The following is a 17,875-nucleotide window of genomic DNA, read 5'->3' on the forward strand; positions in this document are numbered from 1 at the left end:
TAAATGGACAAAGACTCAAGTGACATTAGTCATGAAGATCTGAGTCAGCCTCTAGTCTCAGTGCTAAGCAGAGCTAGATCTGATAGAGCAAACCTTTAGCAAAATATCCCATTACCATTCCCTTATGCGTCATCCCAGCCCACAGTCGTCCTCTGTAGAGCATCAGGGAGCAGTTAATCCAATTGAAATAAGACTAAAAGTCATATATTGAATCCCCAGGAAAAAAGTGCAAAGCAATAAAAGTTATGTTCATTATATATACCTACACACCAATGGAGAAACTCCATAGCCCCTAAATCATCACTGAAAATCAATACTTTTCTCTTTAATAGCACTAGCTTATCTCTGCCATAGAGACCAATGCACGCCCCATTCTCAGGGCTGTTAAAACTCAGGCTCCCTCTGCCTGACACGAAGTAGGGGATCCAGAAGGGTACAAACGATCATCAGATGAGACAAGAGGAGGCATATCCCTTTTCAATGATCTTCTGAAAGGTGGTGCAGTAAGAGATATCAGTAATGAATGATGCCTAACGTTTGCTAAAACGTACTACTAGGGAGTCTGACTGTCCATCATTTTGCAGACAAAACAAAATTCTTAGGTTTAGCCCCTAGGTCTGTCTTGTTCAGCTATCAGATGCGCGCAGGGAGTTATGCGAGCCGTGGACTTCATACTTTTGTGGGTGGGGGTGACCCCTGTCCCTGCCACACAGCTCAGGTGGGGGCTTGGCTCCCATGGGAAACACCCCACTCTACTGCCAGCTTCTCTCCAGTTCAGAGGCAAAGACTGTGTCACACCATCCTAACAACATCTAGGACGGGAAATCCCTTTCCAGAAGAGCTGGCTTCCCTGTCCTCGGAAGAACTGAAAAGGTCACTGCTTATTCCCACAGAGCCTACTTCGGACCAACTGGCTGAAGCAAAGGAAAAAAAATTACCACCGTACATTCTGTAGAGACTCCATGCCCTGCGGCTTCCTTCTTGTCATTCAGATGTGGGCTAAGATTTGTGAGGACAAATAACTGGCTTTCAAATATACGAGGTAACTATGGAAATATATTAAGCCACTGATGCTGGCTTGATAAAAAACAGACCAGGGAGCCGCCAACGAGTGAGGAAGCCGAGGGAGCTGTCCCCCAGCACCCCGAGTTAACTCTTTCCCCATCCATCCAGTGCATCTGGAACAGCTCTTGGTTCTCAAGATGCAACAACTATGGAAGCCCCAGAGTAAGCAAGTGAAGACCATGATGCCACGTTCTTAACCTGATTTATGGAGAGAAACAGAGAGGTGCTTTTACAGTGTTTGTCTGCCTGGAACATTCCCGTTAGGTCTACATATGCCTCAAACTCACTCACGGGGGTAGACGGTAACAGATGCTGTTAGTCAAATTCCTTCTACCCCCTGCCTTTGATGCACAGCTGCACTCGTGAGATGAATAAACGAATTAGAAGTCACACGAGCCTCAAAGATAAAAATCAAGGCACCCGCGGGCTTTGGAAAGTGTGCTGCTGGATATGCGAGCACCACTCTTGCCAAAATCAAAAGTCCTTCACTCCCTCTCTGGGCACCTGTTTTCCAGTAAAAATGTAGCACCTGAAGATGAAATCAAACAGGAATAAAACTTGTATATCAGCAGCACAATGGGCAATTAAGCATTTCTCAGGAATTGTCATTTTTTACTCTCAGGGTTTGGAAGGAGAGCACTTATCCAATATTTAGAACAACAGACCGGCAGCCTGCCTCTAGGATCACCCACCCGTAAGAGCCACTCAGGCAGCAGCACCTTGACCATGAATAGGAGGGTCCAAGCCATGACATGACGCATGTGATGAGTGGGTCCCACTTACAGCAAAAGGCTCTAGAAAGGAGGGCTCCAACCAGTCTCTCCATAGCTTCCCCAGTTTTGGGGGATGTAGGAGGCCTTTCTTTTCCCCACTGTCAGAAGCAAGCAGGGCCAGATCACACCAAGAGCAAGAAAAAGAGATTTTTTCCAGAGCTGGGGAGGTGAGGGAGGGTCCATGTCCAAAAAAAACCACACAAGTTTTCTTCTAAACTCCCTACCCAATGATTAAAAAGTAGCAATCGGCGGGTGCCTGGGTGGCTCTGTTGGTCAAGTGTCTGACGCTTGATTTCAGCTCAGGTCGTGAGATCGAGTCCCAGGTCCGGCTCCGTGCTCGGCAGGGAATCTGCTGGAGATTCTCTCTCCCTCTACTCCTCCCCCAGCTCGTGCGCACATGCTCACTAATAAATAGATCTCAAAAAAAAAAAAAAAAAAGAATAGCAATCAACAACTGTTTGGGCTTTCACTTTCACTAGCTCAGCCTGGTACAATTAGAGCCCAAGCAGATGCAAGGAGGACAGATTTTGACCTGCGCTGTTGATTCTGAGTAGTGAACTGTAAAAACTATAAATCACGAGGCAGGTGGAGAGAACAGGAAGGGAGGAAGACACCCAGACAGAGAGTCTGGTCACTGGCTCTGGCCCTGCCGCTGCCCGGGGCAGATGCTTTCTCTTCCTGAGTGACAAACTCCTTTGCCTATAAAATGGTAGGACTGGCCCCAAAGCCCCGGCTAAAGTCTCTTCCAGCTCTGATGCTCCATGCTTTTAACCACTTTCTTTAATCAGAAACGTATTAACCAACTGCAAAATGCTGTTTTAAACACAGTTGTTTACGACGCTGAAAATGTGAGTCACACATCTTGTTCATAATTGAGGATGCAGTTGGCACAAATTACATCAAAAGACTAACTGCAGGGGCTCACAAGAGAAAGTCCCGTAAAGGAAAGTGGAATATATCACGGCTCTGAGCAGAGCTATGGGGTGCTCAGAAACGCCGCAAATCCCCAAAATTCATGTCTACTGGGCTTGGAAAATATTGAATATACAAAAATCAGGATCATTCTGGAGGGACAACAGAGTTCGCGCTACATCAATGTTACAACTTGTTTGCATTTACATTTTACAAGGCAGCAATAGAGAGGCTTTCGAAATTTGCTGGGTGGCTGGGGGAACCAGTTAGGGATTACAATTTTGCTCTAAATTGCAAAGTGGATTAACTCATCGCAAGAAGAGACCGAATTTCACAGGTCACAGAACAAAATTAGGTTTCTCTTGGAAGGCTTTTTTTTTTTTTTTTTTTTTTTTTGAGCCCCAAACAGGAGCCTTGAGTGGCTACAATATCAAAGCCTTTGGAGTATTTAATAAGGGAAAAGGTCTCACCGGCTTTGAACAAACTTCCTCCCCAGGGTGTAAGCAAAACATTAAAAACAAGAACGGGATTTAAAAAAAAAAAACTTTTCATTTGCCATTTGCATTTGGAAGACTGGAACATTCACACCATTTCGGCGGGGTTTCTGAGTGCTGTATTGCACTCCTCAGCTAGGAGGATTCGTGCCCCAGTGATTGGCAAGGCATTATTACGGTAATGTCTTCAATTTTCCTCATATAGCCTTTGAGCTGTTTGCTTTCTCAGAATACAAAACCCGGAGACATTTTCTGTAATTACACCAGATGCAGTTTAAGAGGCACTCTTAGAAGCAGAGAAAAACAACCCTTCGATGGCTATTTGGTTTTCTCCCTGAAGTAGAGCGAAACCTCCAAATGGCACCTTGATAACCATGCTTCGAGTTGGGCTCCCAGTCAGTCCGTCCTTGCGAGGCTCATTTGCTCAGCATATTTTAACCTGGCAGCTTCGTAATATTGCTTGACACAGACTGGGCGGGGTGGGGGGGCTGCTGGACGGGGCTTAGGATTGTTAAAAATTTATTCAGGGGCACCACTACCCAGTCCAGAGAGTCAGAGTGCAAACGCTTAAAACGTGCTTCCATCCGAGTGGCCACGGGTACGTGACCAGCAACCTGTGTGTGCGTCTCAGGCCTGCCCGGTGGGGGGAAGGGCCAGATCCACCTCTGAGCCTCTGCCACCACCCTGGGGCCCCCCACTCAACACACCTCCTCTTCCCTGCCCCAGAGCCAGCCCCACTCTCAGGAGGGTCCTGTGCTTGCTTTAATAATCTATTGTTACATTCTTGAAACGCTCAATAATATTTGAACAAAGGGCCCTGCAAGTAACGTAGCCAGGCCTGCTTCCCCTACCATAGGCCAAAACCCGGGTGAACCTAAAGATATCCCTGCTCCCAGACTACACAGAGTGCCTGGCTGACCTACTGAAAATTGTGCTTGGCTCCTGGACTCTTCAACTTGGCTTTGGAACATCTAGTGGCTCCCAAGTGCCCCCTCACTCCAACAAAACCCCCTTCCTCTCCCAGCCTGGCACCTGGGGCCTCTTCCAGCCTTGCCCTGGCCCGGCTGCTTGCCTTGCCCTGCCTTCCTTATTCAGAGCCCTGCCCCCCCCCCCCCCATGGCCTCCTTTCCAGCTGTGATCTCGGTCTTCGCTCCTGTGTTTGCGCCTGGCTCACAAGTAGGACTCCGGGCACTCCTCTCTCTACCACTTTTCTGCCTTGAGGGCCACGGTGTGTGTATGGCTATCTGCCACCCCCCCCACCACTCACACTGTACCATCTCCCCCTCTTTGCAACTGACGCCTGCAGGAGCTGCCTCTCTCTTTTCTCAGCCAGCCTCCCAGCCTCCGCATTGAGGCCGTGACGCATGAGGCAGAGCTGGGCCACCAGAGCTGTAGAATACTAGCCAGATAGCCACTGACAGTAGAGATGGGAACAATTATTCAAAATTAGGAGGGGGTCCAAAACAAAACAAGACAAAACATCCAGAACATCCAGATTAACATAAAGCTAGCTTGGGGCATCATCTGGGGCATTGTTGGCTGGTTTGACTTATCCAGAAAACAGCCTCACTTTTCTCTTTGTGCACGTGGACCCAGCTCAGTAACTGGCCAGGGAGCCGCTTACACTGCCCACGGCCTCAGCATCCGCTAAGATTCCATCGATGAGGCAGGACTACTGGTCTTTCTCCACAGTCCCTGCACCCCCCGCCCCCCACCGCCATCTTGAGCCTTCACCCTGCCGGCTGGAAAGCAAACCACCCTGGCTCTCTTTAGGGAAGTGGGTGACCCGAGGTAGAAGACAAGACAAAGCTGTATGACACACAGAATCCAATGACGATGCCATGTGGCTGCAGACTTCTTGCTGCCCAGGGGCGAGTCTGACAAATGCACTAATGAAATCCGGCATTTAGACAGCATCAGAGTTCTCCCACTTGGGGAGGGCCCCTTTCTTCTCTTTCAATAGTGTCTTACTTCCTAAGCAATAGAGGGGGCAACAGACAGGCTGAACAAATGCAAAATCGCGATTAAGGAAAGAAACAAAAGGAGGAGATCGGGGTTCTCCCCCAGCTCACCCACCACTGGTTTTCAACCTTCTGATGAATGAACAAGAAACAGAATCCCAGGGAGAAATAACCTGGGAACAATATAAATATGAAACCCCTTGGCCAGGGGTGCCCGGGAGGGGCTCAGTCGGTTAAGCCTCCGGCTCTTGGTTTGGGCTCAGGTCATGATCTCAGGGTCGTGGGATCGAGCCCCTTGTGGGGCTCTGCACTCAGTCTGGAGTCGGCTTCAGAATCTTTCTCCCAGGGCCCCCTCTGCTCCTCCCCACACGTGCGCACCGTGCACTCTCTTTCACTCTCAAATAAAACCTTTTTTTAAAAAACAAAAACAAAAACAAAAACCCTCCTTAGCCAAAATAACAGAACCTACCTGTTGGTCAGCATTCCTATGAAGGGGTTGGTGAGGAGCTGCACGGTAGCTTTAGAGGCAAAGAGCAAGCCAACTTGCACGTTCTCATTCAGGAGGTCCTTGTCCTCACTGGGACAGTCAGAAGGCACCGTGGAGGTGTTCGTCACCGCGCGCTGTGTGGTGGCCGGCTGCAGCAGCCCCCCGTGAAGGGCTCGGGTGCTATTCCCCGTGACCATAGTGGCGTTGTCATAATAAGAGAAGATGCTCTGGAAGCTGTCTGAGGTAGAGGCTGTGAGCCCTGGCCTGGCAGTCTGGATTTCGGTGGTGTTCTTCTCATGATTAATGCTGTACAAGTAGCTCGGGATGATGGGGACTGCGGACAAAAACATAGATGGAATCTTAGAGGACGCTGAGCCCCAGGAGGCTGCAAGAAGTCCGTCTGCTCTGTGCAGAAGGGACCTGCCTGGGGTTCTGGGCCTCTGTGGGGTTGTTCATTTATGGGGTTCCCTCCCAGGAATTGGTTAGGAAAGCAAAATGGGGTCTGAAGTCTGTTCAGGGCTGACCTGGGGTCGAGACCTCCTCAGAGAGAGGCTCAGAAAGACCTTTCGGTGAATGAATCCAAGAAATAGAAATTGAAATTTCATTATGTATCTTAGGGGAAGATAAACCACAGGAAGTAATAATTTGGAAATTCTGCAACAGGCCCACTTCATCTTTCTATGACTTGAGTGGGAGTCCACAATTTTTCATACAACGTGGAAAATGTAAAAATTCCTGAGACTTCTATAAAGGCAAAGAAAAACTAATGTAAAAGCCAGCTCTAGGCATGCGTGTGACAACAGAGCATTCAACACAAAGGAGAAGTGAGGTCCTTGTTACTGAACTCCGATGAGCCCCACTACTCTGGTAATCCTGGAGGTGAGAACCCATAAATGGAGAGGAGGGGCATAACCCACCCCTGAGAATCTGAATTAAAAAAATATGTATATTCATTAGATATTTAGACATTAAGGAAAAGCATACCAAATGCTGCTATTAATGGGGCTAATTAAGAGACCTGGGTTTTAATTGTTTTTCAAAAATCCATTATAGGGAAAAGACTAAAACCAACACTGTTTAAAGTGCTCTTGAAAAGATCCTGAAACGTTTCCATCTCCAGCCAAGCACTGATACAATCTATTTACATGTCACTTCCTTTTTTTGCAGGGAGGGATGTTGACTTGTTCCTTTAAATGTGAAGGCGAACTGTTAACCCACCTTGCTGGTTGGCATAATAATTATTGTAACATTATTTTGAACTCTGGGGAATTGCTGGTTCTTAGTAGAAATCTTTTTCATCGCGGTCAAAGTAGGCAGGGGGAAGCAGGAAATTATCAGGAGGAAACACAAGTTCTGGTTCTTAACAGATGTCACATTTTTTGACCTGACCAGCAGGAAAACGAAGCCACAAAACGAGACTGCAACTAGCCCAGTGCGGCAGACTTGGGGATGGGGATGGGGGCTGGATGGAAGAAGTGGGAAGGAGAGGTTTTTGCAAAACGTGTTCTCCAACTTACCCAGGCGCGCGCGGGTGCGCGGGGGAGGGGGGGGGGGGGGTAAGCACCCAGGGAAGGGGTCCCCGGGGCTGGGGACCGCCCGGTCCGTACGTACCCACGACGGTGAGCAGCATGTTGTCCAGCAGCAGCGCCAGGAACACGATGAACAGGATGAGCTTCCGCGAGTGGCGGCTCTCCAGCAGCCAGCGGAGCAGCGCCAGCTCGCTCAGGGCCATGGCTCGGCGGCTGGGCTGTGGGCGCGGCGCGCGGTGAGGGGCCGCGGTGGGGGTGGGGGGGGGGGACCCCCCGCACCCGCAACGCTCGGACCCCGCCCGGGCAGGAGGAGAGGTCCGGGAGCCGCGCGCACGGGCCGGGCCCCAGCGTCCCACCCTCGGGGCACCTGCGCTCCCGGGCCAGTGCCGCCCGCCAGCGCCGTCGGGGCCCGAAGCTGGGGCCCGCGGGGTGCCGTCCCTCTCTCCGCCGCCCCCGAGGTCCCCCTCCTCCCACCGAGCGCTCGGAAGGCGCCACGGGACCCCGCGCCCCGTGCGTCCGGCGCCCCGGAGATCCACGCGCGGCGCTGGCGTTCTTCCCTGCTCCCCGCCGGACCCCGCTGTCCCCGCGCCGTCTCCCCCCCCTTCCCCCGTTACCTCGGGGTCGCCTGCGGCCCCCTGCCCTACACCGTGGGCTCCGTCCGTCCGCGCCGGGTCGCAGCCTCCACCCCAGCGTCCCCCCTGCCGTCGCCGCCGCCCACTTTACCCGGTCCGGCTCTGACGTCACGGCCGGCGGGGGCGGGAGGGCGCCACCTCCCATCCCGGCCTCAGCCCTCCCTCTCCCCAGACCTGCGCCGGCCTCCCTGGCTCTCCGTCCGGACCCGACGGTGCCCCATCCCAAGCCGCCCGGGGGACGCGGCTGGGACGCCGAGGGAAGAAGTCAGGGGCCCCAGAGCGAGAGGTCGAGGGTCCTGGAGTTAAGGTCAGGGCCAAGAGGAGGAGTCCGGGATTAGTGCTTTCACCTGGCCCCAGGTAGGGGCTGCAGCTGCTCTTTGAGCCTCCCCGCCCCTGAGACCGGCGGTGAGGACATGAAGGCGACTGGATGAGAGTGCCAGGGAAAGGGGTCATAGGGTGTTGGGAGGCAGGGACAGATCTCTTTCCAAGGGAAGCCACTCAGCACCCCCACCACTCCTCTCCTCTCCCCGCCTCTGGAGCATGATGAAGGGTGCCACTTGGAGTCTTTGACGGGCAGATCCTTGGGTCCCCTCAGGTTGGGGTGGGGAAACAGGGGGAAAGGGGACACCTCTGGGTGTCACCCCCCAGTGAGAAAGGGGACGTGAAGACCCCAGCCCTGGAGCCTAGGACTCAGAAAGTAGGAGCAGGGTCCTGGGCCTCTGGGGCCGGCAGAAGTACGTCACCCTGGACAGGGGACGCTAGAGACCAGGTAGGTACCTGGCATCTTAGTAAAAGGACTGGGGGGGGGGGGCAGCTGGCCCAGACCCTGTATGCTGTAGTCCTCTAGTCTTTGTGCTAGGCCGAGTGGGGGGAGGGGGGTCTGGTTAAGACAGGCCTGTTTGTAGGTGATCAGGAGCTGTAATCCTCACTCCCAAGGGGTAAGGGCCAACCTTTGATTTCCAAGTCCCTCCGTTTTATAAGCAGAACAGAAACAAACAGATGTCCTTACACAGCTGGACTTTGGAGACACTTCTGGAGGGTGGAAGGAACCAGAGCTAGTTTCTTGGAAAGCCACATAGAATAAATGTTACCCTGCTGCAGTATCCTAGCCATGGAGCCCAGCCTTGTTTTACTAATGTTGGCCTATTGTCAGCTGGAGGCTGCTTGCAGCAGAGGGGGATGCGTGGTGCTCCCCACTCTCTCACCTCCTTCCTTCCATACACCCCCATGCTGCCCCTGATGTATGAGAGAGATGGCCGGATAAGTAAGTAGGTCAGTAACATGGGGACTCCGGGATGTCCCAGGATGTGTCAACTGAAATATTAAACACGGAGAGAAGGAAAACCACTTAGGAGGAGAGAGTAGATGGCAGGGAGTCGTGGAGAAGGCTGTGGCGGGTATCACACTCAGGGAGTGCCCCAACATGCCTAGAGTTTCAGGACCCAAAGACACAGACTCTGCCCCATGCTCCCTTGGGGAGAGACGGGTCATAGTTAAGGGTTCTGGTCAGGATGCCCGGGTCCCATTCTGCTACTTCCTTGGTAGGTGACCTTGAGCAAATTACATAGCCTCTCTGTGCCTTAGTTTCCCCATCTCTGACATGGGGATACTAATTGGAATGACTGCAGGGTTGTAGTGAAGATGAAGTGGGAATCCCTTAACACAGTGCTCTGCGCAAAGTGAGAGCTTGGCTTGTCCACCATTCATTCACCTGATAAGGATTTATTGAGTGCTTACTACAAGCCAGGCACAACGGTTGATGCTGGGGAGACAGGAATGGTCGAAGCAGGCAAAATCACTGTTCTTGGGGTGCCTACACATTCTGGTAGCAGCGCAATACAGGTGAATTTTAAAATTCCCTTTATGATCGTGTTATTATAACAATCATTAGTAGCATATAAATGATAAAGGCATCATACACATATGAATTTTGATAATTACTAAACATAAGAAAAATTGTATTAGAAGTGCATGACTGAATGAGATGGATGGGGGGAGGATTTTTTGGCAAAAACAGGCACTAACATTGCCTCTGGGGTGTTTTTATGCCTCAGGACAATATAACACAGTAAGGTGGTAAGAATCAGGTTGGATGAGAGGTGAACGTCTTCTCTGACCAGTGGGAGACAGGAGATTATTGAAAGGGGAAGTGGTAAAGGAGCAACCTCACGTCTCTACCCTGGGTCCATCTCAGCCAGATCATTTTTAAAATAGAGGACATGTGTAAATCGAAGGTCTCCCACGGCTCGAGAAGCCTTCATATATACCCAGTGTCCTGGCATTCCAGGTTGAAGATCCAGCCTGGGAAGACCAGTCTGGTCTGGGTCTTTGGGGATCCACAACTTTCTCTTAACCCATTTAGCTCCTGCCTTCCCCTTCAGCCACCCTGGTTCCTCTCAATGTTTCTCTGCCTCAGGGCCTTTGCACTGTTCCCTCTGCCTGAGAAGATCTTCCCTTTCTTCTCCTAGTTATCTCCTTCTCATTCTTCTTTATCAGCCCTAACGTCACTTCTTACGAGAAGCCATCCTTTCATGGACCCCACCTCTGGTATCAGACAGGGCCTTCTCTTTTATTTTATTTTTTTTTTAAAGATTTATTTATTATTTATTTTGAGAGAGTGAGAATGAGAGAGAGTACATGAGAGTGGGGAGGGTCAGAGGGAGAAGCAGACTCCCTGCTGAGCAGGGAGCCCGATGCGGGACTCGATCCCGGGACTCCAGGATCCTGACCTGAGCCGAAGGCAGTCGCTTAACCAACTGAGCCACCCAGGCGCCCCAGGGCCTTCTCTTTTAAACCCTCATGGAACCGTTACTTCCTCCAGAACTTGTCTCTCGTGAAGAATAATATTCCCATAAGTGTGAGCAATTATCTCTGTCTCTCCAAGTATCAGATACTCTTTTTGCTCATCACCAAGATTGCCGAACACAGTCAATGCTCATTAAATACCTGTAAGGAGTATGAACATTGGGGATAGATAGTTCCCTGGGGACTCAGACGGGTGAGCTCAGCCACCAAGCCCCCTGCCTCCACTTGCCCCCACCCTTTCAAACACTAGGGACTGGGAAGGTACAAAGGTACCACCAGGGTTGACTTTTTTCAGTAAATTTCAATATTTAGGAATGAGAAGGCATGAATGATAGGGAGCTGCTTAGAACATAGCCGCTATTTGAAATCGGCATTATTTGAGATACACTAGAAGGAATCTCAGCTATAGATAGCATCCTGACTGGGTCACTTTTACAAGTTATATGACTTTGGGCATTTACTAAACTCCTTTGTGCCTTTTTTCACGTCTGTCACTCAAGCATGATAAAAGGCCCCCTCCCAGAGTTGTTATGGGGATTCAGGGAGATGATGCTTGCATAGTGCCAGGCACACAGTGGATGTTCACACTCATAAAATATTGTCTGGCGTTGGAAGCAGACATGTGAAAAGATGCTCAACATCATTCATCATCAGGGAAATGCAAATCAAAACTACAACGAGGTATCACCTCACACCTGGCAGAATGGCTAAACTCAACACAAGAAACATGTTTTGGCAAGAGTGTGGAGGAAAAAGACCCTCCTGCACTGTTGGTGGGAAAGCACACTGGTGCAGCCACTGTCGAAAACGATATGGAAGTCCCTCAAAAAGTTAAAAATACAACTACCCTACGATCCAGGAATCACCTTACGGGGTATTTACCCCCAAAATAAAAAAAAGCATTAATTCAAAGGGATATATGCACCCCTATGTTTGTAGCAGCATTCTTTACTATAGGCAGACTGTGGAAGCAGCCCAAGTGTCCGTGGATAGATGAATAGATAAGGAAGATGTGGTGTATGTATATAACGGAATATTATTCGGCCATAAAAAAGAATGAGCTCTTGCCATTTTGCACTGACATGGATGGAGCTAGAGAGTATAATGCAAAGCAAAATGTCAGTCAGAGAAAGACAAATACCATATAATTTCACTCAGATGTGAAATTTAAGAAACAAAACGAATGAGCAAAGGGGGAGAAAAGAGAGGCAAACCAAGAAACAGACACTTCACTATAGAGAACACACTGCTGGTGACCAGAGGGGAGGGAGGGCAAACAGGCGCTGGGGATTAAGGAGGTCACTTGTGATGAGCACCAGGTGATGTAAGGAAGTGTTGAAGCACTATATTGTTCACCTGAAACTAAATATAACCCTGTTAACTATGTTGGAATTAAAACAAAACGACATCAAAATTTTAAGACGTGTTCTCTGGCATTGGAATAGTGAACGTGCTGAGTACCTGGAAGGCGTAGGTGGTCTGTGGGGAAAATTCTCAGGTCTTTGCCTATGAGAGAGCTTGGAATTAAGGAAAACAGACTTAGCTCCTGGGCATTGAAGTATGAAATGCAAATAGTGTTCAGAGCAGAAATGAACAAGGGCGCCCTGAAGAGACGATGGTTCTGACCCTAAAACCTGATGTACTAGGAAACACAGGGTGGGGGGGAAGGAGCCGGCGTACCCCCTGGAGAGCTAGGCACAGGGTGGAGCAGGCAGGTCACACGAAAGGAAGCCCAGAGGGCTGCCAAGCTCTTGAGGAGACACTCAGGCACACTAGTGATGAGAGACACGGCAATCAAAGACCGTGAGAAACAGCACAACCCCCATCGGCCTGGCAACAGTTAGGAAGTTGGGTAAATGCCATTTGTTGGTGAAGATGTGAGGAAATGGGGTTCCTCACCTTGGAGTGGGGTGGGGGAGACTGGTGCAGCCTTTATGGAGAGCCATCAGGACCGCTTGGGGGAATGAAGTCAACAGGCACCCTCTGATCCAGCCCTCTCTCCGCAATCCCTAAGGGGCCCAGAACAGGCGGAGACATTGCAGTGTCCTCGGCAGTAGTGGGCAGCTGCAGGCAAGCCCGGTTTCCATCCCCGGGGCACAAAGGAGCGAAATGAGGAGGAGCCCCCTGGAGCCCTGAGAGGCGGCGCATCGGATTACCAGCGTGTCTGCGCAGATTTCACAGTGATGAAGGAGGAAAGGAGGTGGGGGAGGGCAGAGAAGAGCAAGTTCTAGGGCATGATTGCATGTTGGTTCATTAAGAGTGCACAGAGCACCCCTGCCTGTGTTGGGGCTTCGTTCCTGTCCAAGGCTATGTATTGAGCACACGGACCAGGATGCCTTTGTAGGGGGAGGGGCCCAGGAGTGGGAATCTGGGATGAGGTGGGAAAGTGGAAAGATGTAGAAATAAACCAAGAAATGGGCCTTGCAAAGACCAATGACCATAGTGTGCACAGAACCGAGACAGACGATCAGCTCTCTGTACACGAGGTTCCTTTCCAAAGGGGCTGTCAGCCGTGGTTGCCTGGAAGGGACAAAGGCTTTCCGTGCAGAGGTGGCCGTATTGAGCACGTGGGCCACACGTGGATCGCGTCTCCCAGGGACGGGCAGGGCTGTGCTGTGTCTCAAGCCCGACGGAGGGGGAATGACAGCCAATGGAAACCCAGATCCTCAGGAAAGAATGAAGAGCTTCAGAAAAGGTAAATAAATATCTGGCTAACTGCAACAGACTCAGATGTTTTCTGTTTTTTTCCGCTTTTTTTTTTTTTTTTTTACCTTTTCCCTTTACGAACCTTTAACTCTTTAAAAATATAACAAAAGTATATTGGTCTTTTGATGGATTCGTGACATGTGCAGATGTATTATAACAATAATAAGTAAAAGATGAGGTGGTTATGAGGCTATAGAGTGACCAGACTGCTATGTTTTACGTGCAGTAGTAGATTATTACCTGTAAATGGACTGTAAAAAATTAAGATGTATATTGTAATCTGTAGGGCCACCACTGTAAAAAAAATAATGCAAAGGAGAATAGCTAAACAGGAAAATTAAAATTAAATTAAATTCTATGAAGTACTCAAATCATTTTAAAAGGCGGGGAAAGGAGGAACAGATGAGCAAAAACAATGAGGAATGAATAAAGTGATAGATGAAATCCAACTAGACCCCAAATTACTTTCAGTGGTAATGGACACTATAATTAAAAGACAGAGATTGTTAGGATGGATTTAAAAAAAAAAAAAATAGCCTGAACTCTACGCTGCCCATAAGAGACATTCTTTAAATATAAAGACACAGATGGGTTGGAAGTCAACGGGTGGGAAAAATATACCAGGCAAACCGTAAGCATAGAAGGCTGGAATACCTCTGTTACCACCAGATCGCGTGCATTCCCAAACCAAACTTTAAACGGAGTTACAAAGAAGGAACTCTCATCATGACAAAAGTGATCAGTGCAGTAGAAAAACATCGTCATCACGGTGTGTATGTACACCATAAGAGAACTTTAAAACACATGGAACAAAGCCAGACAGGAAGAAAAAAGACAATTTCACAATCCTGAGGGATTTAACACCTCTTTCTCGCAACCGATAGAGCACCTAGACCAGAAGAACCAGCAGACGTATACAAGATCAAAACAATACCAGCAACCACGTTGGCTTAATTGGTATTTATTTACCCTGAACCACAGCCGACTTTATTCTTTTCCAGTGCTCATGGAAGGTCTCAGCCAGGGTCTGTCACATTCAGTTAAAGGGTTGTTTGGTTATTGGTCGGTTTTGGGGTTTTTTTCTTTGAAGCCAGCTCTATCAGTTGCTGAGCCTACATGTAAATAATGAGGCTACGATTGGGAACAAATGCATTTCATTTCCATTCGTTTCTGAGTTCTTCTGCATACTGCAAGAGAACATTTTCTGTTTAAAATTGAACCAAATCTGTTGTGGTTTAAGAGGGAAGGGCAAAGCAAATGTCAATTTACTTGAAGGATGCCTTGCTGACTGCCGATAAAATTAAGTCATAGATGCTCTAACTTAATAATTCAGTCCCTGAATTTGCTGGCTTCATGCAGCATTATCTGTAAGATGCAGGTCTCCAGGTTTGGCCACTTTAATAGAATCACCAACCTGTCTGAGGACATTCGCTGTAATTGGAGGCTGCAAAGAGCCAGCCAGCTGTGAAGAGCTGTGTCTCATCAGCTCCATGCCTTAATTTTTTCCTCCTTACTTGGACCATTGCTGTCATCCCCAGTGGCTACCCCAGCAGCCACCCAGGCCTCCCACAGTCCACCCTCCTCACCACCAGCGGGAGAGAGCTCCAGAACACCAGTGTGGTCACGCCACTCCCTGATCTATAACCCTTCAGGGGCCTTGCACTTGGGATAACGTCAAATGTCTTCAATGTGGCTCAGTGGGACCCTGTCCAGCCTCAACCACTCCCTCCGTTTTCATTTGCCTCTGATCGAAAATCGGATTCCCTGATTACTTGGGCTCTCACATGGCTTCAGATGTCTCTGTGTGTCCCGAGGGTCCCAGCATTGCCGCCTGAAGAGCCCTCGCCAACCTGGGCCATGGAGCCTCCACACCTCTGATGCCGCTCTGTCCTGCCTTCCCCCTCTAGCCACAAACGGCTTCTCTCAAGGTGGGTTCTCTGCCTCAGGGCCTTTGCACTCTCTGCTCCTTCTGCCCGAGAGGTTCTTCCTCTTCCTCTTTGTCTGATTATCTTTCTCATTCCTAGTCTCCCATCTGTCCATACACCCTGCGTTCCTTCTTACCCCAGAGCCTTCACTCAGACCATTTCTGCTGCCTTGAATGCCCCCCTCTCTTCCCATTTATGTACTTAATTCCCCCTTAGCCTTTACATCTCAGGTCAAGACATTTAAAAGTAAATGAATGGACTTTTAACATAAGCCTCACCTTTCATTTTAAAGGTTTCCATAGAAATGTAGTTATTTTATCTTTCAGCCGTATGCTAATTTTTTTGTTTCCACTCGCCAACAACAAGCATAAAATGGAAGCAAATTGCAAGTGGGAGTAATGTGGTATTCTTTTGTAACTCAAGTCTGGAAATGTTCTGTAGTGTTAAGTGAAGTCTCCTCTTGCTTGATACTAAATAAACTTTTGAAAGAAAAAAAAAGTAAGTGGATGGAAAAGCATTTCAGAGAAGTCCTCACCGACCCTTATGCATATGTTCCCCGCGCTATTTTGATAGCTCCCTACTCCTGGCACTTGTTATAATCACAATTTCACTGCAACTATGATTAACGTCTGATTTTTACATCTTCCTCCATGCAAGCTGAGGCCAGGGCCTCTGGTGTCTTGCTCACCACATCATCCGCCCCCCAGAGTCTCACACTGCCTGGCACAGAAAACAGCATTCAGTAAATGCTGTGCTTGGCTCACGGTCCCTGATCACCTAAGCAATGAGCACCAGCTTCGGGTAACTAAATGAACTGACCGGTGCCCTAGCAGGTATCTGCCCTCCCAACCAGTGATGGGCTAGCTCAGTCCAGCCCCCTGCCTTTGCAAAAGTCACTCCCTCACCTGCCGTGTGCACCCCCTTCTACCTACCCAAGCCCCATCTCCTCCTACCTGGTTTGGCGTGAAAAACCTTTTTCCCACCATCCCACTGACTCACCAAAAAGCCCATTCTGTTTACGATGCTACGAGGGATGGCTGTCTCTGCTTGTTAAAGTCTCGGATAGTTGAATCCTTCATGCCCCCTTTCCTGCAGCCATCCCAGCCCCCTGACCCTCCAACCTCTGTTCCTTCTTGACTCGGAGTCTTTGCTTAGGCAGATCCATCCACCTCACATGACCTTCCTGCCCTTGGGCAAGGGAGGCCGGCAAAAAGCAAACTACTCAGATGTCATCACAGGGGCACATTGTCACCACCAAAGCATGGCCACGGCACAGGCTTCCTCCAAGTCCATGGAATGGCTCCTCTTTCGTCTTAACCCCCAGTCCCCATCACTAGCTACTGCTCCAGCAGCCTCCTGACTGGCCCAGGCTTGACTGGGAACTCAGTCGGGAACTCAGCGGGTCTCCATGAACCACAGCTTCCAAGGACCCCTGCCCCAGCTCAAGAGCCTTAGGTGACTCCCTGATACTCACATCTGAACCCTTCTGCCTAGCTCTTAGGGTCGTCCCCCACCCTGCCCCCCAGCTCCCACACTCTGCTCTGATCAGACGTCTCCACACTGGCTCTAATCCAGCCACAGACATTATTCACATTTTCCTCATCCCCCCAGAGCCCAGCTGAAGTCCTCTCTGCACAGGGCAGTCAAGCCTGGGATAATTGCTGCCACCCTCCCTGGGTTTCTGCCTCCAAAAACCCCACTAAAGCACTGCTAGAGTGCAGTGTGCCCCAACAGTTTCACCTGGGCTCATTCTTTTTTTTTTTTTTTTCCAACTGGACCTTTGACTCCTTGACAGCAAAGGACGCGAGCTCTTCCTCCTTTGTCTCCCCAAGGCAGTGTGCACGGAGCTACCCGCAGAGTAGGACCACAGGACTAACATCGGACGCAAGGTGAGGAGCCCTGGGACCAGAGCCGATTCTGCCCCAACCAGCTGGGCCTCAGTTTCCCCATCTGCTTGACAGCAGCTGAACCAGGTAGACCTGCACTGTCCAATCCAGGAGCCACTCAGCACATGGGGCCTTGGAGCACTTGAAACGCAACCAGGCTCGAGATGCGCTGTCGGCATTTATATTCTATTTTAATACACATGGAATTGCGAAGACTTGGTACAAAAAATGTGAAGTATTTCGTTAATAGCCTTTGTATTGTTTACATGCTGAAACGATACTATTTTAGATACACTGGGTTAAATAAAATATATTATTCAAACTAATTTCACCAGTTGCTGCTTCTTTTAACGTGGCTGCTAGAAAGTTTTAAATTACTTGCATGGCCCAAGTTTGTGGCCCACGTTTTATTTCTCCTGGGCAGCCCTGGGACAAAACACCAGGGCTGGAAGGGGCCTGGGAGGCTACAAAGTCTAAAGGCTGCCCTTTCCACACAAGGAAGCACCCAGAGATGGACACAGTCTTGCCCGATGTCACACGGGTGTGAGACCAGGCGGTGGGGACTAGAACTCTGCTTCCTGGACCTTTATGGTTTGGGGGAAGCAGGTGCCTAACACTGGGGGTACCAACAGGTGGGTGCCCCCAGGTGGTTCTCAGCAGCAGAGGACTCTGGGAGAAACCACAGACTCAGGATGCAGCT

General features: G+C 49.7%; 1 protein-coding gene across 1 annotated transcript in view; it reads right to left on the bottom strand.

Moving 5' to 3' along the window:
* Positions 1-7,939, bottom strand: part of SLC18A2 (solute carrier family 18 member A2) — a 36,503-nt gene extending 28,564 nt beyond the window's left edge. The window contains exons 1-3 of the mRNA XM_025881107.2: positions 7,836-7,939; positions 7,304-7,439; positions 5,675-6,026 (exon numbers count right to left, since the gene is read on the bottom strand). Coding sequence (XP_025736892.1) covers positions 5,675-6,026; positions 7,304-7,424 — 473 coding nt within the window. The 5' untranslated portion in view covers positions 7,425-7,439; positions 7,836-7,939. The remainder of the gene's footprint in view (positions 1-5,674; positions 6,027-7,303; positions 7,440-7,835) is intronic.
* Between the last annotated feature and the right edge of the window lie 9,936 nt (positions 7,940-17,875).

The sequence above is a fragment of the Callorhinus ursinus genome, unplaced genomic scaffold (assembly GCF_003265705.2).
Source record: "Callorhinus ursinus isolate GAN/ISIS: 27379988/994484 unplaced genomic scaffold, GSC_fseal_2.0 scaffold20, whole genome shotgun sequence".
NCBI classification, from domain to species: domain Eukaryota; kingdom Metazoa; phylum Chordata; class Mammalia; order Carnivora; family Otariidae; genus Callorhinus; species Callorhinus ursinus.